Raw genomic sequence first — 26,522 nt, forward strand, 5'->3', positions numbered from 1 at the left:
GTCAGCCTCCACTCAGGTAGCTCTCACCTAGATACTATTCATCCCTAGCTCAGTAGCCATCGACATGACAACCGTTACCATGACGACCATTTCCTCCATGCTAAGGACCAGGAGCTCCAGCTCCCCACAGAGATGTGGGGGGGTGGGGGAGGAGGGCGGGAGGTGGGGGGAGCAGGAGAGGGAGAGATCCTAGAAGAACAGAGAGAATGACAGGGAGGGGGAGGGCGAGGCACCGGATGGGGACAGAGATGCAAGGACAGAGGGAAGCCAGGGGTCAGAGGGGCAGGGGCGGGGGTGACAGGGAGGAGGGAGTGGAGGGAGGGCTGGGTGTGCAAGAGAAAGAGAGAGAAGGCAAGAGTGGGAGGCGGAGGGAGAGAATTCTCTCACATCTTAATTTAGCCTCACGCTCATCAGACACAAAGCTGGGGAAGGGGCCACCTCAGTGATTTTCCAAACCTGCATCCAAGAAAACATTCTTTCCAAAAAATGAGCAGCCCCCGGATGGAGTAGAGGGGGTGATGGCCAACAACCAGGCACCCCTGAGTTCACCCCGAGAAACTTAACCCTGGGACACCTGAGACCTGTGGGGTGGGGTGCAGGATTCCATCTTGCCCGCACACCCCCCACGCCTAAGTGCCAGCTGTACCCCTCCCTGGGGGACTAGTGCTCACAGGGCCCTCCCAGGAACGCTATAGGGGTGCTGAAGCTACCAGGGCTGCAGAGAGGAGGGGGGTTGGGGAACAGAACCTGGGAGATAGCAGGGAAAGCCTGAAGTCACAAGTACCAGAGGGGGTGATGACAAACAGCCTTTGACCCCCAAATGACCTATTTGCATAATTCCATGCATAATTAGCATAATAATCTGTACCAATTCCCTTAAAAGAGCACCCAAGTCAAATGCCAGCCTCTCCCAACCCTCACTATGTCCCTTCCAGGTAAACCACACACCCTCCCATGCCTGATAAACATATCCCAAACAAGGGTGCCTGTATGCATACACACCCACACACCCACACACACACACACACACACACACCCACACCCACCCACCCAGCACAGACGCGCACACACAGTCGTGATCCACACTTACTGACCCCAACCTGTGTACCCACAACTCACAGACAACAGCCTAGCACATTCCACCACAGGCTCACCCATTTGCTGCCCCCCAGCTGCACACACACAGACACATAGTTGCCCCCCTCTCCTCACCTAATACACACTCCACACAAGCTCGACAAGATCCACAACCACACGGGTGGCGCACACAGACCCTCCCCACAACCAAGCATTGCTATTCATATTCCCCATGGCAGTGACCCCTTGGACTCTGACCAAACCTCACAACTTGTAAACAACCTTTCTTCACGCTTGCACTCCCCACACACAAACAGCTCACTGCGGAAGCCCCTGCATCTTCTGCTTCCTGCCACCACCTGTCCAGGCCAAGACACCCACCCAGAGGCTCTCCCAGCAGTGGAGGAAACTCCAAGCTAGCTGGGGGAGCTACTGAGGGTCCTCAGGGGGCTCTAGAGACCAGTGCCTACCCTTGTGGAGGCCCCATCCCAGGTCAGGTGCTGGAAGCACTCTAACCTGTGTCACTGGCTTCAACCAGCACCGCCTCCCACGACTTCATTATACCCACTTCACAGATGTAGGTACTGAGCCTCCCACGACTTCATTATACCCACTTCACAGAGGCAGGCACTGAGCCTGGGGTCTAGAACTGAGACATGACCGTGGGTCCTCAGCCTCTGGGTCCTTCCTCCAAACCTTCCAGGTCGCCCCCAATCTGCTGCTCATCTAGAGTTCCTAAACCTGTGACCCACAGCCCCTGAACAACCTCAGCTCAGAACTACCACCCACCCACACCATACACACGCTGGCACATGGCAAACACCCAAATGCTCCCAAATACCCACTGCCTACAAGCTCCACCCATGCGTCCATGAAAAGGCACCCACGGCACCACACATACATGCCCCCACTCAGACAACCAGCTACAGGCCCCTGACACCTGCCTCCACTCCCCTCCACACACGCGCACCATGCACACACCACACACACTTTCCCTCCAGGGTACATACAAGCACACACACGCCAGGTGAGACGTGGCACCTTTCCCAATGGACATACCCCCTGCCATTTTTCCTCACTTCCGCCTTGTCACCATCTTACTTTATGCTGACCTACAGCCTTGACCCACAGAAGTAACTCAGGCTCCCTGCCCCGATGGGACCAGCAGTGACGTGAGCTGCCAGCCACTGGCTCTCTCCACCCCTACCTGATCCTCTCCATAGGGTTTTAGAGCCACTGGGGTGGGTAACTTCCACCACCGTCCCTCTCTAGTGGGGTTGGGAGGAGGGGACGTGTTCAGGCAGAAAAGCAAGGCATCTCCTTCCTGCGGTCCCCAGCCTCCTTCCAAGCCTTCCTTGGAGACCAGAAGTCTAGAATCTCTCATGCCCAGCAACCCCCTACCTGCCCCCCCACCTCATCACGAGCCTGCCCAGAGAAACAGGATAACACAGAGGTTAAACCAGAATGAATCAGCTCCTCCCCTCACTACCCATCGAACATCAGGCAAGCCATTGAATCTCTTGGCACCTCAGTTTTTTCATCTGTAAAATGGGGATGACAACTGCAGTATGTGACTCGCAGGGGTGCTGTGAGGATCAAAGAAGATCATGCATGTAATAGGCTTAAGGACAGGACCCAACACTGGGAGCTGAATAAAGAAATGTAGCTGGGATTATTGCTAGGTGGATGTTAATATTTCCATTATGAATTCTGAAGATTTTATCTCACGTAAGCCTCACTGAACTCCTGAAGGGAGCAGAATCAAGACAGTTACACCCAGGCTGCAGAGGCCACTATTCATGCCCAGAGAGCCTAGGTGGGCTTGCCAAAGCCACACAGCAGGGGAGCGCACAGAGAGAAAAGGAGATGCTGGGGGAGCGGGGAGGAAGGGCGAGCTACAGAGACAGACACACAAATTAGGTCAGCTGGCAGGGGGCCAGGAGCCCAGCACCCTGCGCAGTGCTAATCATGCTGCAGAAACTAAGAATAAAATCAAGTGTAATTAATTCTGCCCGCGCTTCCTTCCCCACATTAGCCAGACTTGGGCTGCCCTCTCCTGTGACTAGAGGGCATGTGAGCAATGGTTGGGGGCCCAACTTTGGGTTCTTGAACCCAAGCTGGACTTGGGTTCAAGCCCAGCTCTGCTTACTTGCTGGGTGACCCTGGGCAAGTTACTCAACCTCTCTGAGCCTCTGTTTGGTTAAATAATACTATATTTTTCATGGAGCTGTTTTGAGAATCAAGTAACATAATGCACCAAAAGCACTCTTGTTGCTCAGCACACAGCTGGCACTTAACCATTTGTTACTATTACTGCGGTACATCCCACAACCCCGACCCCACCTTCAGGCCTGAGTGATCACTAAGTTCACTCTCCCTTCTTACAGAGGCAGACACGGAGGCTCAGAAAGGGGATGAGAGGGTGGTGGGGAATTAGCCTACTACAATGCAGCATTCAGAGGTGAAGCGATCAGTCCAGTGACACACAGTGGGACTTCACACCCGCTCCCGGAAGCAGGGTGGTCTCCGCAGAGCCCTCTAGATCCCCAGAGGCTCCATCCCCACCAGCACCCCACCACCACCCCCCGTCCCCAAAAGGCCCTCAGTCCTGTGAGAACTCAATGCCCCTCACGCTCACCAGCTCCAGCCCGGAGACCCGGAGCGTCACCACAGGAATGTGGGCCAGGGCCAGGCTCTGGGCGGCAGGACAGCCAAGGGGGCAACACAATGGGGAGTCCAGACCCGGGAAGGGGGACACCTCGGCCTCCACCCCGCCACCGTCCACAGCTGCTCTGGCTGGAGACCCAGCAGCCGCCACATTTACTGGCTGCCGGAGGGGTGCGGGGCACAGAGGCTGCGTCGGTGGGAAGGGTCTACGGACCCCAAGTCCCGGGGAGCAGAGGGGCCTGGGGGAGGAGAAGGGGGCACAAGGGCTGAGAAGGCCCCTCTACAAACAACCAGCACAGCCCAGACACACACCCGGTCCCCCACACATCTCCCCACCTCCCTTATTCCAAACACTTGCCCCCAAATCTCCCGCAAGGGTAGCCTAGAGGGCCCCTCTCAGCCAACTGCTCTGCAAAGAGACATTCTGACAGCAGAGTCTCCCCACCCCCCCCAGAGCCGCACTCCATCAGCTCCATCCCCTTCTCCACTACCCACCCCTGCACTCCCAACCATCCTCCCCAGAACCCCCTCCCCACGATGGCAATATTCCTCATCTACACTGGACCAGAGAGTGGGCAGCATCCTGGCTCAGGTGCCCACAGCCTCCCAGACCCAGACAAGCTACCCCCGACCCCCTAACCCCCTACCCCTGTCTCTGCATTTCCAAGTCTCATTTGGAAATGAACCAGGGCTTGGAGCTCTAAGCCGCCTTTCTGATTCAGACACTCTGGGTGCCCAAGAATTCAGCCCTTGGGTCAAAGAGAGCCAGGGCAGTGTTATTTATAAGAGAGAAAGTGGGGAAATAAGCTACTTTCCCAACATCATGGGACTAGTTAAAGAACTTAGGGCACAACCATGACATGGAATATTATGCAGCTCTCAATAACTGTGTTTTCACAAATCCACACTGTCTAATCAGGTTGTTAAAAGGCATAAATGCATAACAAAAGGGTTTTTTTTAACTCATTTCAAAGAATATGCAAGGGCATGGGGAAATGTACACTCTGGTTGTCAGGAGGCAATGCGGCATGACTGTTGATAGGATCATACGAACAGTTCTGTCTCTCAATACCTCGGTGACCTTGGACAGGTACTTAACTCTGTCAGCCTGGTTTTCCTACACAAAGATAATAACCACCTCGTGGGGTTCACTGTAACAGACTTAGGGTGCCCACACATTAATGAATTACTCAGTAAATGTTGGCTGTTAGTACTATGATCATCATTAAGTTTAAAAAATAGGTTAAAGAAAAAATACGTAGAACTTGATCCTGGTAATGAACATTACCAAAAGTTCATTTGGTAATGAACTCAATACCAAAGTGTATTTCTAAACACTGAATTCTACTAAAGGTTCCCAGGGGGCTCTCTCTGGGTGGTGGGATTACAAGTGGTTTTTCATTTCTCACTCAGGATCTGTTTGTATTTTCCAAATTTTCTACAATAAACTCAGAGTACTTTTGTTATTAGAAATAGCATGCTCTGAGTTCCTGTCTGCCGTTCCCTGGATCTCTGAAATTCCTTGCCCCCCGACCCCAGTCATTCTGCCGAGACCCCTGTTGGGGCTGGTCATGAGTTACCAGCAAACAGAGGAACCAGCAGAAAGGAAATGAACACAAAAGCCTCCGAGGGAGCTGGCAGGCTGGTGGCCCAATGCCTACAGAGCTGCGTCTCACTGCAGACTGGCTGGCTTGGCAGGGCCCAGCTCCCTCCCCCGGCATTGACCGGCTGGCAGCCATGGTTGGCTTACAGCGATCAGACATCTCGACCACAGGCCACCCGCCAGCTTCTTGCAACAGCCTAGTTCCCACCCTGCCAGCCCCAGGCCCTCACTGTTGTCGCCTACACCTGAACAGAGGCTGACAGCGCAATCCTGGGAAGAGCAGCCTCCTCCTCAGCCCAGGGCTGGAACGCCCCTGTCACCGCTCCATCCATTAAGCCACCTGCCCTCTAGCGTCACCCTCTCAGCCACCCTGACTCACCCTGCTCAATTATTCCTGTCCCCAAGCTTGTGTCTGAGAGCAGGACCACCCACTGAGGCCCCCAGCTGCCCAGCCCACATGCTCCTCCCACACTGAATCCTTTGTGGATTCCCTCCAGGCCTTGCACGTGCTATTCCTGCTTCCTGGAACACTCTTCCACAGCTCTGCCCAGCCAGCAACTACTTGACCAGCCAGTCAGGACAAGCAGTACTTTTCATGAAGCACCTTCTGGGTACCAGGTACTATTATAGACAGATTCCTGCGAGCCACAGGACAGGGACATGCTCAGCAAGCTCTGGCAGCTCAAATACTGCCTCCCCTTCAAGGCCACCTCCTGCCAACCACCCGCCTGTTCTGAAGTGGGAAGTCCCTTCTTGGGGATCTACCTCCACTGGGTTGTCATTTCCGGGGGCAAGGGGCCACAACCGTCTCCCGTCACTCCAGTGGGCCCCTTCTACCAGACTTCATGGAACCCACTAGGCCACCCTGGGAAGCACATTCTACTGCCTCCATCTACAGATGAGGAGACTGAGGCTGCTAAGCCACCAGTAGGGACACAATGGGATTTTTTTTTCCCCCTGACCCTGAGCAACAGTTATAGCTCCCACAGAGGGTGCATGTGCTTAATATATGCACCTGGCCTCATTTCTCTTCATGAACATCTTACCAGTAGGGATTATGAGCCCCATTTCACAGATGGGCAAACCAAAGTTCAGAGAAGTGAAGCAACTAGCCCAAAGTCACACAGCAACTGGGGCCAAATATGAACCCTGGATTAGTTGGACCTGCACACCTGCTTCCACCCCTCATGAGGAAGTTCCTCAAGGTCAGGGGGAGCAGGGGCGGTGCAGGAAAGCTTCAGAGTCTATAAACCATCCCCCACATCCAGCCCAGCACCCTGCACAAGAACAGACAGACTCGGAATGAGAAGAAATGGAAAGGTAAGTCCTGTTCCCATGACAGGTGACCCAGCTCAGGTGAGCAGCCCCACCCACCACCCCACGACTCACCAGCAGGTGCCCCTGGGTTTGAGTCTCCAGGCTCTGCAACCGACCCTGCCAACAGACTCAGCCCTGGGAGACATCTCCTGGACTGACAGACAAAAACCCATCCTGACTTCCAGAGAGCCCTGGTCAGGTTCCGTCACCTCACTGGGCCTCAGTCTGCCCTCCCACAAAATGGGATGATGAAACCCAATGTACCAAGACTCCAGCTGTGACACACCGAGCAGTTACCAGGCAACTAGTAAGTGCTGGGGCATGAGCCAGTGTCTCTGCTCAAAGCTCCCCTCCTCAGCGTGGCCCTCCCTGACCCCCAGCTCCACCCACTTAACCTCCCCACACATCATCGCTCTCAACACCAGGCTTACTCCTCATGGCCCACCGCAGACTGAAATTAGCTTGTTTATTGACCTCCTTGTCTAATGCCTTGTCTAAGCTCCCCCTTGAAGAGCTCCTGGGGGCAGTGACTGGGACACAGTCAGCCTCCATCAATAGTCATCCACTGAATACTGTGAATGGGATCACCCCTACAGACCCGCTTCACCCACTTTTCTAATTACTATAGGCAGGGCCCTCTCCTCTGGCCTCCGTCTCCTCATCCATAAAACCAGATGGGTGGACAATGTTCTCTCCGATCCCTCCAAAAGCCAACCAGGGCTCCAACTCATCTGGGAGGAGGGAAGAGAGACAGAACTGATCCCAGCTGTTTGTCATAAAATGAATATGCAAATTATATGCAAAACATGCAGGAGAGTAGGTTCCCAGTGGAGCCTGCACTTCTGGTCCCTTCACAACCAGGCGTGGGCTGGGAAGGCTGGAGCATTTACTGAGCGCCCACTAAGCGGCAGGCCCCTTACGGACGGGACCAGGTGGAATGGGCCTCCTTACTCCATAGACTCAAGCCAGTCGACCTGCTGGAAGTGACAGAGAACTCAGCTGGCCAAGTCAGGATGGAGTTGAGGGGAGCAAGGCAGGTGGGATGGGGAGCTGGTAGTGGGGGAGGGACTGGGAAAGCAGAGAGAGACCCCAGTGTGGTGTGTCTGGTCCTCACCCCACAGAATGAGACCTCAGGAAACGCAAGCCCACAGGGCACAGGATGCTTCTGCCCTGTCTTGGGGGCCACCTGAAGCCAGAGGTGGAGGTCGCAGAGACTTGGCCAGCCCTGGGGATCCTCTGGGACTCCAGAAAACCAGACAGACCCTGCCAGTGCCTCCAGCTGTGCAGGGACACACAGCTCTGCCATCCCCCTCAGAGCCACCCCAGGCACACGCTAGGCACACACCACCCACACACATGAAATGTGCCCATGCGGGAGTGAGTGTGCAGCCTCCCAAGGAGTCTAGCTGTGGTCTCCCTCACCCTTCCACTTGCCAGGGTATTTAGAACCAGTGCAAACTCACTCACAGTGGAGATGCAACTCCCCACCCCCAGCCCAGGACGATTCCCCTGGCTTCTGAGCGGTTCCATGGGACAGAAAAAGCTAGGCTCCATATGAGTCATGGGGACCTCAGGGGCCCCCAACACCATTGCCTAGACGAGACACTGAGGCACAGAGCAAGGAGTCAGGAAAAAACAGGAGGAGGCCTGCCTAGGGCACATTTGCCGCCAGGGCCCGCTGTCAGCCCAAGATGACATGCTGTGAGATTCGCCACAGCCCTCACCCTCATCTCCTGGGTCCTAGGAGACAGGCGGGACCTTACCTCACAGTAAGCAGGGGCTTTGAAGCTAGACTGCCTGGATCCAAATCCCAGCACTGGCCCTAGGCAAGAAAGTCTACCTCTCTGAGCCTCGTTCTCTTCTACAAAATAAGCAAAGTGATAGTACCAATCTCAAAGGGTTGGAAAGAATAAATGAAGTGATCCAAACAGACTCTCAGGCTAAAGCCTAGCTACCTCTCGGCTGGCTGACCGTGAGGCAAGGTGCAGGGCCAGAGCCTCAGTTTTCCCATCTGCAGATGGGCCAACAGGAGAGCCCAGAGGTCATGAGAACTGAAGCAAAGGTTCTGACACCGAGTCTGCAGTCAGAACACAAAGATTTCTTTCTCTTTTCATCTGCTCTCAGAGGCCCCGTGATTCCTGACCACCCTCAGCTTCTCCCCTTGATAATCATGGTCTGTCACTAAATGCATGGAGGTTTTTACAGCTATGGTGCTGTTAAATCTTCTAAACAACTCAAGGGATAAATTTTCTTCTCAATTTTGCAGTGAGCACCCTGACTTGTCAAATACCGGTGTTCTATAAATACTGGAGGCATGAATGGAGGCAAGAATAATGTGATCAGAAAGTCAGAAAATAACAAGTAGTGGTGAGGATGTGGAGGAGTTTGAACCCTCACGTACCATGGGTGGCAACGGAAAATGGTTCAGTCACTCTCGAACACTGTCTGGCAGTTCCTCAAAAGGTTAAACATAGAGTTACCACCATATGGCCCAATAATTCGACCCCAAGGGCATATGTTAATACATCCAAGGGAAGTGAAAACATATGTCCACACATTTTAAAAATATCAGCATTATTTGTAACAGCTAAAATGTAGAAATAACCCAAATATCTGTCAACTGACAGAAGAAAAAAAGTGATGTGTCCATATAATGGCATATTATTCAATTAAAAAAGAAGTGAGGTCTTGATACATGCTATCACATGGATGAACCTTGAAAATATTATGCTGAGAGAAAGAAGCCAGTCACAAAAGACCACATGGTATATGATTCCACTAATATTAAACGTCCAGGATAGGCAAATCCACAGAGACAGAAAGCAGATTAGCAATTGCTCAGGATTGGGTGACTGGGGGGAAATAGGGAGTGACTGTTAATAGGTATAGGGCTTCTTTTAGGGGGTAATAAAAATGAATAATATTGGGGGTGGTTGCAAACTGTATATATACTAAAACTCCTTTAATTATATGTTTTAAATGGGTGGATTGTACAGCACATGAGTTAAATCATAATAAAGCTGTTGTTTAAAAGAGAAGAATGAATGTATCATGGCCACTCAGAGAGGGTGAGATACTTGCCCAGGGTCACACAGCAGAGCCTCAACTCAAATGCTCAGATGGCAGAGGAGGTAAGCCTTATCCTGGCTCACCTCCTTACCTCGTTTGCTGCTGCTGCTGCTGCTGAGTCGCTTCAGTCGTGTCCCACTCTGTGCGACCCCAAAGACGGCGGCCCACCAGGCTCCCCCGTCCCTGGGATTCTCCAGGCAAGAACACTGGAGTGGGTTGCCATTTCCTTCTCCAATGCATGAAAGTGAAAAGTAAAAGTGAAGTCACTCAGTCGTGTCCGACTCTTCGAGACCCCATGGACTGCTGCCCACCACGCTCCTCCGCCCATGGGATTTTCCAGGCAAAAGTACTAGAGTGGGGTGCCATCTCCTTCTCCTTACCTTGTTTAGTAAACCCTAACTAAGCCCATGGGATTTTCCAGGCAAGAGTACTAGAGTGGGGTGCCATCTCCTTCTCCTTACCTTGTTTAGTAAACCCTAACTAAGCCCCAGGTTAGCCTCCCTAGCCTCAGCCTCCAAAGGGCAAACACTGATTCTGCAGACCACAAGTGGGAGAGCCCCAGCATAGCAGCTGCCTCCCCCGTGCTTGTCAAAGGCTACTTTGTCAGGTGGGGCCATTGGAAGGGGCAGGCTCAGCCAAGAGTGACCCCAAGAAGGCAGATGGCTCCAAACTCAAGCTGGCTGCCACCTGCGTTGCTAGATCCCAGTGTCCCCAGCTCCAGCCTTTGGCGGTGCCGGGATGTCTCCACTTGGACCCTGTGGGCATGTGGCTGGCCCCTGGCTGCCCTCAGGAGGAGACCTGAGGATACGTCCCTGCCAGGGAAGAGGTTAGGAGGACGGAGGGTCCCAGTGGTGACATGCAGGTGAGTCTGAAGATAAGTCCGTCTGCCCCGCCCCTGTCTGTCTGTCTAGGACCGTGGGAGGACAGATAGGTCGCGGGGCCCACCCCCACGCCCCGCCCCACCCTGCCTGCAGCTCCCAGGCACCCGCCTCCCCCCAGCCCAACTGGCAGCCTCCGAGCCCCAGGCTGGTTTCCACTCCCTATTCGCTGCGCAGAGGCCCGTCTGTCCCAAGGGCTGGGCCTCTGACAGGTGTTCGGCATCCCCCAAACCCCAACCAAGCTGAATCCAAGTTTGAAGCCTGCGCCGCCTGAGTTCCCAGGCTCCGGTTCACCACCTTGCCATCCCTGTTCCTTGTCTGGTCACTGAGAGGGGAGAGGGGGCCCCTCAGGCTCCAGGGCAGGGGGCCACAACAAACCCGGAGGGTGGGGGAAGCCAGGAGCCCCATGGGGATCCCCCCCAGCCCTCTGTCTCAGCTGTGGGCGGAGGGAACCAGAGAAAACCTCAGCGTTCCCCTGTCATCGCCCCAGCATCCTCACCAGTTTCCTACCAGTCCAGGGCATCCTGGTGTCCAGCCAGCCCATCCCCAGGCCCCACCATAGGCTCTGCCCCCATCCTGAGTTCAGATGAAGTCCAAACACCCACAGGGTTTTAGGGACCCTGAGTGCCCAGCCCTCATGAGCCCCACAGTCCAAGGGGGAGACACATCCTCCTCTCACTTAAACATGACTCCCAGACCAAAAACTCCTTCAGCTGACCCATCAACCTGACCCTCTGCAGGCAGGCTCAGAGGCCCTGTTCTGGGCATCTGCCATCAGAGCCCCAATCATACCAACTTGGTTCCCCTCTGCATAGCAGGGGCTCCACCATAAGCAGCCCCACACCAGAGCAAGAGCCCAGGGACACCCAGATGAATGTGTCCAAAAGGTCCAGCCCTGGAGCCAGAACAGACAGAGCCTGTGGGAGAAAAGGACTGGACTGGAAAAGCCAGGCTCAAGATGGACACACGACAGAGAGCTGTTCCCAGGACCAGCTTGCTCCCCAAACCCCAGGTGGCCGTCACCTCTGCAGTGACAGAAGCCTCTCATGACCACTGCCCCCACGATGACCGCTACTGGCCACCAGCTCTGGGTGCAACAACATGCTGGCTGGACTCTGAGCCAAGGAAACCCACATTCTCAAAACCACCCCACAGCTGCCCAAGGTCACCCAGCTGATGAGCGGCCATCAGAGTCTGAAACCAGAACCACCCTTTTTCCACCATTATCACAGCCACCCCTTATAGACTCACACAGACACATCCAAGCGAGGAGGCCAGGCTAGGAGGACTCCGCCTGCACAACCTCGGTGCCCCACTATGGCGCCCTGGTCAGTACGCACGGCCTTCCCTCCCACAGCGCGCTGGGGATAGTCTCACCTCTGAGCTGTGGCCCACGCTGACCCCTCCCAGGGTGCCTGACCTGACTGCGGTTCTCAACAGGAGCACTGCGGACACCGGGGTGGGACAGTTCTCCCGGCCCTGTAGCAGCCCTGACCCCCACCCAGTAAATGCCACCAGCAGCAGCCCCCACTACTGTGACAGCCCAATGTGTCCTCATGTATCTTCGGATGCCCCAGGCACAGACACCTTCGAGGCCCAGCTCAGCCCCCACTTCCTCCCCATCCCACCCTTGTCTCAGTGACCACCTTCCTTCCCACTCAGGACCCCAAATTCAGCATCTCCCGGTTGGGCCTCATTTTCCTGCTTGGTCCAGAAGCACTTCAGCCACAAACAGGGTTCCCAGAGGTCAGAATGCCCAGAAGGCTTCCCACTGAAGCCCCAGCAGGCAGGTGGTTAAATAAAGTGACTGCCTCCCCTGGCCTGACGCAGCTGTCACTCTCCCTGGAGACACACCAGCCACACCCCTGGCTGGCCTCCCCAGCAGGTCTGCACCCCAGGGTTGGTAAATTCCATGTAACCAAGTCTCAGATGGAACCCAAGCTCTGAGCTCTGTGGCATCCCTGGAGGTCAGGCAGAAGACACAGCTCTGCGTCCCCTGCACCCGCCCCCGCCCATGCCTTAATCACCTCTAAGGAGGCCGGCTGACCAGCTGCCCCCTTGGCCTGGGCTCCCTGGACTCTGGGATTAAGAGCTGGGATTAAGGACGGACATATTCCTGGTAGTTCAGAAGCCCAGCAACCCATGTATATACGTGTGTGTGTGTGTGTGTGCGCGCGAGGCATGCAGGCGGCACTTGCAGGGGCATTTGTGGGCAGGCGTGCAGCTGCATTTGTGCGCACACACCTTCAGGTTGTCTTAGGTGGGCTGAGATGCCTGAGATGTGGGCCTAGGTGTGCTCGTGTGAGCACAAGGGCTGTCTCTCTGTGAGTGGCTCATGTGGGGGGAATGTGTATCCCTGTCTCTGAGTGCCTGTGTGTCCACATACAGGGGTCTGTGTCTCCACACGTGTGCGCAGGACAGGTGTGTGCTCTTTCACACACACACAAATGGGTCTGCATGGGCACGTGCTTCTAGCCGTGCATCAATCCCCCCACCCTGAGGTGGCAGAGTGGCTCCTGGGAGACACTGTCTGCTGTCCTCCTGGGAGCTGCTGATACCATGGCCACCCAGGTGTTGGAAGCACGCCCCCTTACAGCCGAGAAAGGGGGCTCCTGATTCCCCCAGCCTCACATCAGAGCCACCAAAACAGCTGATGGCAAAGGAGCAGCCACAAACGGCCTTCCTACCCACGGGGACCCTTGGGCCCCGCGTGTACCAGCACAGACACCAGCACCACGCACACCCACAAACCCAGCCCTTCCCCCGAACCGAAACAGAAATGCGGCCTTAGCTCCACACAGATAGAGGATCACCCTGGGCACAACCACAGCCTTGCAGGCAGCCCCCCAGACACAGACTGGATCTGAGATTGTCCCCAGCGAGTGTTCCAGCTCCCCGCCTCACGGGACAACAGAACTCAGCCAAGCCGGGGCTCAGCTCCCTGGAGGAGACGTTCTGCCTCTCACTGCTGGGGATCCTGAACATCCAAGCTCCGTCTCTAGGCACCACATCTTCATCCAAACAGTGCGACCAGGGGCTCGCTTCCTGTGGCCCTTTGTCCGGGAAACTACGCTTCTGGAGGGGAGGATGAAGGGAACGCGTGGAGGTGTGGGGTTCCTGGGCCCAGAGAGTGAGGAGTAGAGTTGCCCCTCTAGCCCTGACCCTAAACACCCCTCGGCCCCCAAAGACTCCTGTCCCCCTTCAGGTCCTACCCGCCCTGGGTCGCAGTCAGAGAGATGGGAGGCTCCAGGGAGGGAATGAGGCAGAGCCCTCGGGGGAACCAGGGCAGGAGGAGGGAGACAGAAAAGGATGGAGGGTAGGGGAGGTGTGTACAGTGGACCGACGGAGAGACAGAGGAGGCGGTGGGCAGGAGATGGTGGGGGCGGGGAGACAGAGGACAGAGGGGGAGGAGCTCCCGCAACCAAGCCTGAGCCTTGGGTAATGAGGCAGCAGGTGCCCACCGCTCCCCACTGCCAGACCCCACTCGCCTCTTCTCCAGGCTTGGGGGCCACAGGAGTAGGGCGCTGGGGAGACAGGAGGCGGTGTGACAGCAGGGGAGAGCCAGAAGTAAAACAGACTGAGGAGGCTCCAGAAGAGGAGGAAATAACGCAGCAATGTCTGAATTGAGAGAAAGGAAACAAACTAATAAGTGTGAGGCCGACCAGCGAGATGATGTAATGCAGGGGCCGCTGCTGCAACCATGTATCCAGGTGAGGGCTCCAGAGAGGTAAGGCTGGAACCCTGTGGGGAGCCAGACTGTAAAGCTGATGTCACAGAGCTCAGCAGTGAATCCTATCGCCTGTAGAAGAGCGGTGCCTGGGAGGCAGGAGGGAAGGGGCTGAAGAAGGGCTCACTGTGCTTGGGAGCTGGGAGGAGAGGTTGGTAAATGATCCCCAGAGAAGGGGACATCTGTGCTGGGTTTTGGAAGATGAGTAGGAGTTTGCTGGAGAATAACAGTCCATGGAGGGTGAAGAGCGTGTGGGTAGACTGGAAGGCAAGAGAGATAACCTTGTACTCTGTACTCAGGGAATAGCCAGGAGTCTTGGGTGGTAGCGGGGTGTGGGGCAAAAGGATGAGGCTAGAGAAGCACCCTGAGAGCACTGAATAGAATCAGTTTGGCATAGCGGCTTCCCTGCGGCTCAGAGGGTAAAGCCTCTGCCTGCAGTACGGGAGACCCAGGTTCGATTCCTGGGTCGGGAAGATCCCCTGGAGAAGGAAATGGCAACCCACTCCAGTACCCTTGCCTAGGAAATCCCATGGATGGAGAAGCCTGGTAGGCTACAGGCCATGCAGTCGCAAAGAGTCGGACACAACTGAGCGACTTCACTTTCAGTTTCTTGAAGAGGTTAGGAAAGGCTTCCTGGGAGAGGTCAGTGGGAGCTGGGCCTGCAGTCTTCGCACAAAGAGACAGGTAAAGAGAAGGGACATGGTCCTGCCTGGGAGTCAGGGGACATAGTTCTTAGTCCCAGCTCAGCCACAGCCTTGCTGTGTTACTTCACGCAAGTCATTGTACCTCTCTGAGCCTCAACTTCCTTGTAGGTTAAACAAAAAGGTTGAACTGTGCTGTGCTTAGTTGCTCAGTGTGTCCAGCTCTGCGACACCATGGACTGTAGCCCACCAGGCTCCTCTGTCCGTGGGGATTCTCCAGGCAACAATCCGGGAGTGGTTTGCCACGCCCTTCTCCAGAAAGGATGAACTACTAGCTCTCAAAAAAGACCCTCTCAAAAGACCCACGGCAATGAGGTCATTCTCTTGGCCTCAGTTTCCCTTTCAGGACCATGAAAAAGTTGGACAACAGTGTTTCCAAGGCCCTTCCAGCACAAATCGTCTTTAGTCCTCTGATCTTTCCCGAGTCTGGGCTGGCCTCAGCCCACAGCCCAAGCTGAACAGAACACGTGCAACACAGAAGCCCCATACGGAAGCCAAGAGCCCAAAGCCTGGGCCAGGGCTCCCCCACAGCATCCCCCCAGGCTCGCCCAGCAGGACCTGAGCGGCCTTAAATCCATCCTTTCAGGCACCACCCTTCACAGTTCATGGCACACAAGGTAGCCTGCAGCAGCGCTTATGCACCGGATAGACTCTGACACTAGACTGGTGGTGTGGCTTAGTTGCTAAGTCACGTCTGACTCTTGCAACCCCAGGTAGACTGACTGGGTTCAAATCCTAGTAAGTGTGCCACTTCCTGGCTCTGTGATCTTGGGCATGCTTTTTAACCTCTCTGTGCCTCAACTCCCTCTTTTGTAGAATCAAGGTAATAACAGTGTCTCCTTCATAAGCTTGTAAGGATTGAGTGAGCTTTTATACGTAAGACATTAGGCAGCGTATATCGCACACGGCAGGCCCTCAATAGGCATCATTCAGTATTAATACTATCACATCCATGCTCCTGTTGGCATCACATGCCAGCCCTCCAGGGCAGGATGGGGCTGCACCCATTTTACAGACCAATGTCCTCTACCTTGAGGATGGAACCCAATGCCTTGCTTTGGACTAAAGCCCACCTTGTGAGCCACTGGGGTCTCCCATGCCAAGGCACTATGCTGTTCAACTGTTCAGCCCCAAAACATCCTGTGGCACAGGGCCAGGCACCCAGGAGGTGCCCAGTGAATGTCTGTTACATGCAAGAAGCAACACACTCTCCTTAGACACAGCATGCCCTCCAGCAATGGCACCTCCCCTCTCCAAGGGAAATATGTTCCCACTTTCACATATGGCTCCCTTCCCCCAGCTGGGAGTTTCTGCCTTTAACCACATTTCACTTCCCTATTATATCAAGACCTTTCCCACCTCTGAGCCTTTGTCCATCTTGATCCCTCTGCCTATCAATCTACTGCCATCCTTCAAGGCCTGAAACAAAGGACACCTCCTCCAGGGAGCCCTCCCTGGTTCCCTAGAGCCAAAAACCAACTTCTCTTTCCCCTGACTCACTTCCTCAGCCCCTCACCTCACTGGAACCTTCCTGAGGTCAGGGACCAGGCTGAGCCCCCTCAGAGTTCCTAGTCCTCAGCACAAGCCAGACACAGAAGGGACATCAGTAAACAGCAGCTAAAAGTGACTGGCAGGTCAGCAGCAGAGTACGGACAAGACCTCAGGCACTGGACTCCCTGCCCAGGAAACTCTCTGCCCAGGAAACCAGACTCGCAGCCCAGCCCCCAACTGGCCTGGATCATGTCCCAGAGGCTGGGACAGAAGTGCTCAGTGTGATGGGCAAGGAAAGGGCACCTCCTACCCTGGCCCAGGAGGAATAACAGACAGCCCACCTGAAGGAAGCAGGCCTCCTGTCCTCTGCCCAGCCCAGCCGGCCTGCCCTCCCTTCCCAGCTGGGCTACCCCAGGTCAGCTCCTGCCCTCTCTGGCTTCTGGTCTTTCTGAGAGTTCCTCAAATGTGAAGACTGGAAGAGCCACTGGGTCACCCAGCCCAATTTCCCCACTTTACAGATGTGAAAGTAGATGCTGGGGATGGCGGTGGGAGGCAGCACATTGCCCCATAGTCACAGGACATGCCTGAAGCCGGTTCACTCTGAGACACAATCTTAGGGAAAGTATAACCATCAAAACAAGTAAAATACAAGTAACTATTCAGCAGCAGCTTCCTTTTAACTAGCTGCCCCTCCCCCAGCACTGCTCCTCATCCCAGCCTAGTGAATAAGAAGTTACTGGCCCAGGCGACAGAGGAGGAGAAAAGGCGAACTCAAGGAGTCGCGTGCCCAGATTCACACAGCTTCTACAGCAGAGCTGGGATTCAAACCCGTCGGGGAGGGAAGCAGGGCCTCCTCCCTGCTTTTCTTCAATGCCTGCCCTCACACGGACACAAACCTACCAAACAAGGCTCACTGACAAGAGGCAGGACACACACAAGATACCCCTGCACACCCACAGCCCCCAGCACAGGGCCAGGCACACAGCAAGTGCTCAATTCACGTTTGCAGAATGAACAGAGTAGTCCATCAAGAGACAGGCCCCAAGCCTCCTGGGCCTACCCTACCAAACAACAGGGCATCTCGGGAAGCACACTCCTGAAATACATTGCCTAAGCTCTTGGGCCTCTGTGTCACCATCTGTAAAATGGGGTAACAATACCTACTGCATAGTGTCGTGGTAAGAACTGAGATAAAGCATGTTAGGTATGTGGAACTGTGCCTGGTACATCGCATGCGCTCTGTAAGGACTGGCCACTATCGCTATCACCACAGTACCTGGCTCCCCAGCAGCGGAGCAAACTTGAGGGCAGGAACCAGGTAAAACTCAGCAGCGGACACCTCCACGCCACCCTCAATGGCAGCCTGGCCATGAGGAGTCGCAGTAGATGTATGGTGGGTGAGCAAACAGTGGGGACAGACATGGGCGCCTGCTCTAGCCATGGACCCTGGAGAGGGCGGCAGTATCTGGGTTCTGCCAGACACCCCAAGAAGTAAGAACAGCTTTCCCCTGCTCCTAATATAGCTGCCACCCCCACCTCTCCTGGAGCCTTGCCTGCTCAGTCCCCACACGGCCCCCCAAACCCCAGCCCAGGGAGGGAAGACAGGCCTAATGAGCCACCCACAGCCCCCTGGTGCCCGCAGTCGAATTGGCAATCAGCTTGCTGCAATTAGATTTCTGAGATCCTGCTGGTGATTGATTCTAAATTACCCTTATTAAAGTCTGGGCTCGTGAGCAGAGCTTGGAGGGTGGGGGATGGGGGTGGGGAGTTGGGGGGTAGGGCCTGGCTGGCAGCACAAGGTGGTGCAGAGTTCTGGGAGGGCTTGAGTTGAGGCTGACCCCAGAGGGAAGCAAGCCCATGGCCCATCCCAGAAGTGGGGTATAGGCCCTAATCAGTATTATCCCCCACCCCCAACTCCCACCCCTCAGATTTCTCCCCAGCACCCCCAAACCCCCAACCCTCATCACTCATCTTAGAAAACCTTGCTCCTGAAGAAGTGTGATGACCAGGTTGGCAACAGGACAGACAGAATCCAGAGTAGGCTGCAAAGCAACCAAACACCCAGCTTCACCAGCACCCAGGCATGTAAGCCCTGGCCGGTGGCTTGACATCTCCAGGCCTTCTTCTAAAGGGTAGAATGCCACCAGCGTCAGAAGGCTCAGGGAGACCACAGGCTGGAGGATCAGCCCCAATCCTTGGGCAAGGCCCCAGGCCATCTCCAAGCCTGAGGACTCCCATCTGTGAGCCTGGAAGGCAGCCAGGCGGATCGTCTCTTTAGGGCTCTTCCATCCCTGAGGTCCTATGTAAACATCAACAGTCACCAACTCTGGGCCAGGATGTGTGTGATGAATGCAACGCAGCTGAGGGGCTCCCCAGCTGGGAGGAAAGGGAGACAGCCCGGTGTCAGCTTGTTCTGGGAGATACCTCCAATAGCAAGGTCTCTCTGGGGTTCCAGGACTGGAAGGGCCTGAAGAGTCATCAAGTCTGATCTACTACCTCCAGACTGGACCACAGGCTGCCAAAAACAGCTCCAAAGAACCAAAGTCCCGGTGAACTCAGTACCACGAGGCAGCGGAAAGTGCTTCCTCTAATCCGGCCTCAGCCCTGCCTGTTGCAATAGGGAGTTCTGGCCCAAGTTCTCCTTCCTAGGGCAGACCCCACCCCCGGGGCTCTACTTTGGGTCATCCATGATCTCCATCCCCCTCAAAAGCAGTTCCTCAGTGAGACCAAGAAAGGCACAGGAAAAGAGCGAGACCAAAGCAGGTGAGTGGAAGAGACTGCTCTTTGCAGGAGGAGCCCACGTCTTACCCGGCACTTGATTGATCTGTATTTTCTCAAAGAACTCTGAGGCACAGGTACTCTTAGCTCCTTTTAAAGAGGCAGCAACTGAGGCTCAGAGAGGTTAAGTGAACTTGCCAAGCTCACACAGCCAGAAATCGGCAGAAGCAGGATCTCAACCCTGGTCCAGTGGGCTGTGGGGCCCCTGTTTCTTTCACTACTTCAAGCTGCACCCTCGGGTTTGGAGACCGACCCCCTCAAAAAAAGAACCATCATTCAAGGCCCAGGTGGGGACCCAGGGATAGGAAGAAGGCAGACCTCAGGCAGCTGGGGCATGGAGAACATTCTCCACTAGGTATAAAAGGCTGCCACAGGCATTCCCCGCCCTCCAGCCTCTGCAGCCAGGTAGGGAAGGGGCCAGATCACTTGACAGGGGCCACCCTCACCCCATCCCCCAGCCGGGCCCTCAGCCATTGCTGCTCAGACTCCCCCTGTAATCACGGCTTCCTGTTTGGCGCTGAGACTAGGCCTGGTCAGTGGGGGGAGGGGAACGGACGCCCCTCTGGCCAGGGACTGCTCTGGAGGGAAGGAGGGGGGCCGGAAGAGAGGCTGACCCAGCCTCCTGGAATCTTGGGAGGCTGGGAGCCAAGGCAAGAGGAGGGGGTGTCAGTCAACAAATGTTTACTGGGCGGGCGCTGGCCTGATGTTCCTAGGATGCGGTGGAATGTTAGGGGGACAGCAAGACTCGCCAGGTGGTCCAGCCCAGACCCTGTTCTCTGCTTCAGGGGGCAGTTGCAGGGTGAGCAAGGGCCTGGACCCAGTGACAGCTCCTGGCTCCAGCCACCCCGCCTCCCCACCCTATCCCCGACACAAAATCACAGGGCTCCCAGCAGCTGGGCTGGAGCCCAGAACCACAGGGCCTCTGTCCCACCCAGATGTGGTGGCCGCGCCTCAGTGTTCAGACCACAGGCCCCCGCCCGCCCTGTGGCCCCCTGGCGCCTCCCGGCCCATAGGCACACGCTCGGACCCAGCAGGACTCTGCCAGCCTCACTGTCTTCAATGTTTCACCCCAACTCGCCTCCACAGGAGACAACACAGAGCCCCAGTCTGGGCTCCAAAGTTCATAGTTTTGGCTTCCTTCCTTCCTTCACTCATTCAAGTCACTCCATTCTGGGCCAGGCACAGTGCTGGCCGTGGGGGTGCAGCAATGAGCAAGCTAGCCAGAGAGCCTCCCCAAGGTGCTCACGGTCTATCCAGAAAGTGTCTGACGCTTCTCCAGACTGCTGTGTGGCCTCCAAGTCACTCCCTCTCTCTGAGCCTCCGTCACTCCGGCCAGAGGGACCCGTAGGTGTAAGAGGGCCAGGATTCAGCGATGGGGTGATACAGACGTAGATCGGGACTCCACACAACTTTCTAAGAGTCAGAGAGGATCAAAGGCAGGCCCGGTCATCTGTGCAGAGAATCAGCCCCAACACTGGGGGCATCCAGTGGGTGTCCAGGGGGCATGTTCACTTTTTAGACCCTTCTCACCCTGAGGTTCTAAACACTCCCCTCTCCTGGGCCATGTCACATGACTCAGACACAAGCCTCTCCCCCAACCCCCACATCTTGTTGACTGCCTGCAGTTTATGAAGCTCTCCCTTGATTCATCCCCCAAGACCCTCAGAAGAGCTCACTTACGGATCACTGAGCCTTGAGACGTGGTGGGGGAGCAAGAGCTCCAGAGCCAGGCCCTCCCCCACCTACCATCACCCACCGCCAAGGCTACAGCGAGAATTAAAAGAAAAAAGATAGGGGGCATGCCTGGCCCAGAGCCTGGCAAGGAGCAGGCATTCATGAAGCAAGTAAGGTAGGCATAACTGGGGAGTAGGGACGGCTAAAAGGGAAGAACCTTGCCCAGGATCACATGGCAAAAGAGACTGAAATTAGGACTGCAGCCCAGTTCTATTAGCCTGCCCGGCCCTGGCTCAATCCTGCTCTGCCACTTTCCAACTGTGTGACATTGAGCAAGCTGCTTAACCTCTCTGTGCCTCAGTTTTCCCCATCTGCAAAATGGGGGTTCTAACAACTCCTACCTCCAAAGATTATCATGAGGATTAAATGAGCCAATACATACCAAGTGCTCAACGGGCAGGGCTCATTAGCATTAGCTGCTCTTTGTATTATTAAGCCCTCCGAGGTGGGGATGCTACCACCCAAACCAGGGCCTCGGCCCCTGTTCAGCTCACCACCTCCCATCCCCAGCTTCCTCCGTCTGCTCCAGCCTGAAGGAATCCTACTGCAGCCCCCTCTGGAAGGACTCATCCCTTTCCCCTCCCTTTCAGCAGCTCTGGGGGGTGGTCCCAGCTCCACAGGGAAGGGCAGGAGGGAGGCCTACACTCAGCAGGACCTGTGGCTTGGGGGGTGAGGGGAGCTCTGTTTCTACCTTCTCCCCTCCATAATGACCCTCTCACCCACCCACCACTGCCCCGGCATTTTCCAGGTCTCAAGTCCAAAGCTGCCCCTGCCCCAGCACTGCCCTGGGCCCTCCCGGGACCCTACGCCCCAGTACATGGGATGGGACAGCCATTTGTTTTCAAAAACACCCCATGCCAAACCCTATTATGAGGGAACAAGAAACACACTGAATTCACAGCTGGGGGACATTGTGCTGCTCCCCAGGGAGCAGAAGACACCAAGTTACAATCCCAACTCGGCCATGAGAATGATATGAGCCCCCCACGCTCCCCAGTAGCAGTTCTGTGCATCAGTATTGGTCCCCAGTTGACAGGTGAGAAAGCTGAGGGTCAGGGCAGGCTACAGCTTGCCCAGTGTCATATGGCACACAGCTTAGCTTGAAACCTCCTCCTTCAGGAAGCCCTCCCTCGACTCCCTCCTAGAAAGGACCCATCTCTTGAGAGTGCACTGGCAGGCTGTGCTGGGTCTAGCCCAGGAGCTCATCTTCTCGTCACAACACCCCTGTGAGGCTGGCACTGTCACGGTCCCTATTTGACAGACAAGAATGTGGAAAAGGAGAAAGCCCTTACTCAAAGTCTCTGTCCCCAAGTCCCTGCCATCTTGGGTGCTAACAATTACAGATCCCTAAGGTATCCCTGTTGTCAGGGCCTGACCTGGAACCACCCAGGGGTCCCCCATCATTTAAGTTTTACAGTGAGGACAATCTCGCCCTGGCAACTCAGTGTTCACAGCCAACCAGAGCAGCTAGGGGGAGCGGAGTAGGGAGCTCCTGGATGCTTGATATCATGGGGGTGGGGAGTGAGCAGGAACCACCAGGGCTGGGGGCTTCAGAAGAATTCCACGGGCACTTCCCTGGTGGTCCAGGATTAAGAACCACCTGCCAAGGCAGGGGGTAACAGGTTCCATCCCTGATCCAGGAAGATCCCACATGCGGCTAGGCAACTAAGCCCGTGCACCCCAAGGCCTATGTTCCACAACAAGAGAAGCCATGGCAATAATAAGTCCACACACAACGAGAGGGTAGCCCCTGCTCGCTGTAACTAGAGAGAGCCTGCATGAAGCAATGAAAACCCAGTGCAGCCAAAAATAAACAAATAAAAGAATTCCCTGAGTGGTCTCCTCTTCCCATGTCCCCACCCTTCCACTTCCCACACCTACCAGCTCCCAATCACAGAATGACAACCTTGTCAAAGAACAAGAAAAGACCATTTGCCGAGGGTTTACTATGTGCCAGGCACCACGCTAAGAGCTTTACATATTAACCCCATTTGTTCTCCTAGCCTTCCAGTTTTCACAGGCGGAAATGAAAGCGCAGAGAGGTTAAATCGCTTTCTCAAGATCACAAAGCCATGAACTCCCACCACTGGGAATTCACACAAGACTAAGTGATTATCTAAGTCCCTTTCAGCCCTGATCATCCAAAGAACGCAATTTAAAGCTAAAATTTCCAGCATGTCCACACTCTAGGTCTTTCTGGGTAGACTTAAGTATAATACAACAACCGAAGTGACCCTGAAGACAGACGTCCCTCAGAGTCATAGACAGCTGGCTTCTCAGAGACAGGACGCCAGGACACACACACACACTCCCCAGCTCACCACGTGCAGCTTGAATGAGACCTGTTACCCCTACTGAGGTCATCCTAGAAGCTGCCCCGTACATACACACACACACAAGCTCCCTTTCAAGCTGGTGAGCACCTTGGTATCACCCTTCCTGAGTCCTTCCCCTGCCCTGAGTCAGCCACTGCCCATCCCAGTGATGCCCTTGGGGGTCCCCACCACGGAGGCCACTCCTGAAGCCATCCTGATTGGGGCTCTTCTGATCTAACTTCAGTCCCTCCTGATGCAGGCATCACCCTCTTCTTCTGGTGCCGAGCCCCTGGCCCCTGGGCACCACCCATTAACCCTTTGGCTCCCAGGTCAGATGAGTCGATGTCCCTCCTCCTGGAAAGGTGTGAAGCCTGGAGAAGACGGGGCCCCCCTCCGCCACCTCATCTGGAGCCCCGCCCCTCCTCTCCTCCACATCCAGTGCCTCCATCTGAGCCTCCAGACCCGCGACCCTGGGGGTTGGCTTTATCTGCCACCCAGCGCTGGGTCGAAGCCACACCCACTCCACCTGGCCCTCAGACCTGCCTCACAGAGACCTTTAACTTCACGGTGTGCTCACTTCATTCCTTCCACCGCCTCGTGGCGCACAGACCATGAGCCTGGTTTTATGGATGAGGAAAAGTTCTACGAGGGGCGTGAGCTGCCCAGGGCTCACCCAGCTCAGGGTTCCCACTGGGCTGCCGAGTCTAAAGCATGGCGTCGGCACCCCTTTTCATTCATCTAGACATCAAACATTCACCGAGCTCCTCCTGTGGGCCAGCACACACGGCATCTCATTTAATCTCTCAGGAGGGTGTTATTAGCCCCATTCTGCAGAGGGGAAAAATGGAAGCTCAGACAGGTGAGACGAGTTGTCCAAGGTCACACTAGAATCAGGGGTGAGAGCAGGATTGGAACCCAAGGCTACGTGATTTTCAAGTCTCTGATTCCTAAGATGGTCTTCCAGAAGTGTAGCTGAGAAAGGGACCCAGTTACCAGGATGGGTTGGATCTCTGTCCTTCCCAGGGACCTCTTTTCCTCACTCCATCTGGGGGAGACTTGGGGATGAGGCACCCAGCCCACGAGGCCCAGTACTCAGCCTGGCATTCAACACTTCCCCACCCCACCCAACCCAGCTCAAAGCCCTCAGACAGATGGGGAGGACTGAGGAATAGCATGTCTGTCTGAAAAGCCCCTGCCCAACCTCCTCCCATTTCACAGACTGGCCAACTGAGGCCCAAAGAGACTTGAAGGGGCAGAGTAGGCACCTGGGGGGTTGCCTGAAAGGCCTGGGTTCCTCTCACCCTGGGGAATGGGGGGTGCCAGGCATAACTCCTAGAACCAACCAAGGGAACTAGAAGTCTCCCCAGTTCATGGCCAGGCCAGGCTCCAGACACGTGCCGATGGGGAACTCACTTGGGACCTGGGTCCCGCAAGGAGGAGGAGGTGGCCTTTCTTCCTGCTGCCCCTGATGGAGCCAGGACTGAGCCTGCTGCGGTCAAAGAGACACTGAGGGGTCAAGTCATACATGTATACTAACGGCTACCAGCACACGCGCGGCCCTGGAGAGGTGCGTGCTCCATGCACCGGGTCAACCATACACCTGCCTGCACACGCTTGCACACACACACACACCACAGAGGCCTCCCCCCAACACAGTCACCCCCTGCAAGCACACTCAGCATGGCCAACGGTCTCCAGCCCGGCCCCGGGTGCACACAGACACAATGGGTCACCCTGACACGACCACACGCAGGTAGGGCACGGGGCCCCCATCCACAGGGACGGGCTGGTCCTCACGCCTCATCCTTCACGCGTGCACACCCCACGGGTCCCAGCACCCTCCACGGAGCTGGCCACACACGCGGTCATCCTCACCCACCCCCTCAGGTCACCTTCACACAAGTCACCCTCCTCCCCTCCCCCTCCCCGGGCCGCCAGCCCCCCCACACACCGCCCCCGGCCCTCCTGCAACGACCCTCGGAGGGAAAAACCGAAAGCACACCCTTCCCCCCCGCAGGAGGAGGCGACCCCATTCCCTAAAAGTGGCCGCGGTCCGGGCACACCCACGAAGCACCAAGCCACGTCCGCTCAGACCCGAGACACGCCCAGCGCGGCCCCGCGCCCGGACCCCCGCCGGGACCCCAGGCCGCCCTCGGGGAAGGGTCCCCCCGCCGGCGGGAATACTAGCCCCCGGGAGGCACGGGCGGCCAGGCACCGGCTCCCCGCAGGCCGGCGCGGGGCGCGGGAACGGGAGGCACTCACCCCCGCGGCGCGCCCCGCCAGCAGCAGCAGCAGCAGCGGAGGCAGGAGCAGCCCGCGGGCCCCGGGCCCGGCCGCGGCCCCGGCTCCGGCGCCAGCCCCGTGGGCGGCCCCGGCGCGGTGCGGCGGCCCCGGCTTCATGGCGGCGGCGGCGGCGGGCGCCTTTGTTCCCGAGGCGGCGGCGGCGGCGCGGCCCGGCGGCTGGCCCGGCGCGCTCTCGGTCGGGGCTCCGGCTCGGCGGCCCGGCTCCGCCCGGCAGCTCCGCGCCCACGGCCGCCGCGCCCGCAGGAAGCGTGCGCTGCCGCCGGGCCGCCCCCAGCGCGGGGGGCGGGGCGCGGAGGGGCGGGGCCGGCGCTGAGCGCCCCCCCGCCGCCGGGGTCCCTGCGCGCCCCGCGCTCCGCACGCACCCGCCCGCCGCGGGACAGGGGTGCCGAGGAAATCGCGCGAGCGGGGACGGGTCGCCGGCCTCACTGAACCTCGCTCTGGGGACCGGGACCCGCAGCGCGCGCCGCCCCTGGCCGTCGCGGGGCTTGGAGGGGGAAGGACCCCGCGTGGAAGTGCGGGGTACGACCTGGCTCGTCAGAGTCCGTGCAGATGGGTCTCATCTGCTTGGCCGTGGGTACCCTCCTGCTAAGGGTTCACTGACTCTCCCAGGACCCATCAGCCCCTCTAGCCGATCCACAAGAGGGGGCCACAGGTCATCCGAGTTCATTGGGCTTTGATGTCTCCAGGACACGGGTGGGCAGCGGGACCGCAGAGCAGGCCTCAGTCTCCCCTCTGGGCCCCGGGTCACTGGGTGGACAGGCCTGGCCAGGTGCTTCTTCCCCCGCAGCTATGTGACCCCAGGCAGGCGCTGCCAGCTCTCCCAGACTCGGATTCTTCACTGTAGGCTGCAGACCCTTCTGC

The 26,522-nt window shown here is 56.6% G+C and overlaps 1 protein-coding gene across 1 annotated transcript in view; it reads right to left on the reverse strand.

The window, feature by feature from the left end:
• SDC3 (syndecan 3) overlaps positions 1 to 25,772 on the reverse strand; it is a 38,641-nt gene extending 12,869 nt beyond the window's left edge. The window contains exon 1 of the mRNA XM_018057257.1: positions 25,620 to 25,772. Within this exon, the coding sequence (XP_017912746.1) occupies positions 25,620 to 25,757 (138 nt within the window). The 5' untranslated portion in view covers positions 25,758 to 25,772. The remainder of the gene's footprint in view (positions 1 to 25,619) is intronic.

Source organism: Capra hircus, chromosome 2, assembly GCF_001704415.2.
Source record: "Capra hircus breed San Clemente chromosome 2, ASM170441v1, whole genome shotgun sequence".
Taxonomy (NCBI): Eukaryota; Metazoa; Chordata; class Mammalia; order Artiodactyla; family Bovidae; genus Capra; species Capra hircus.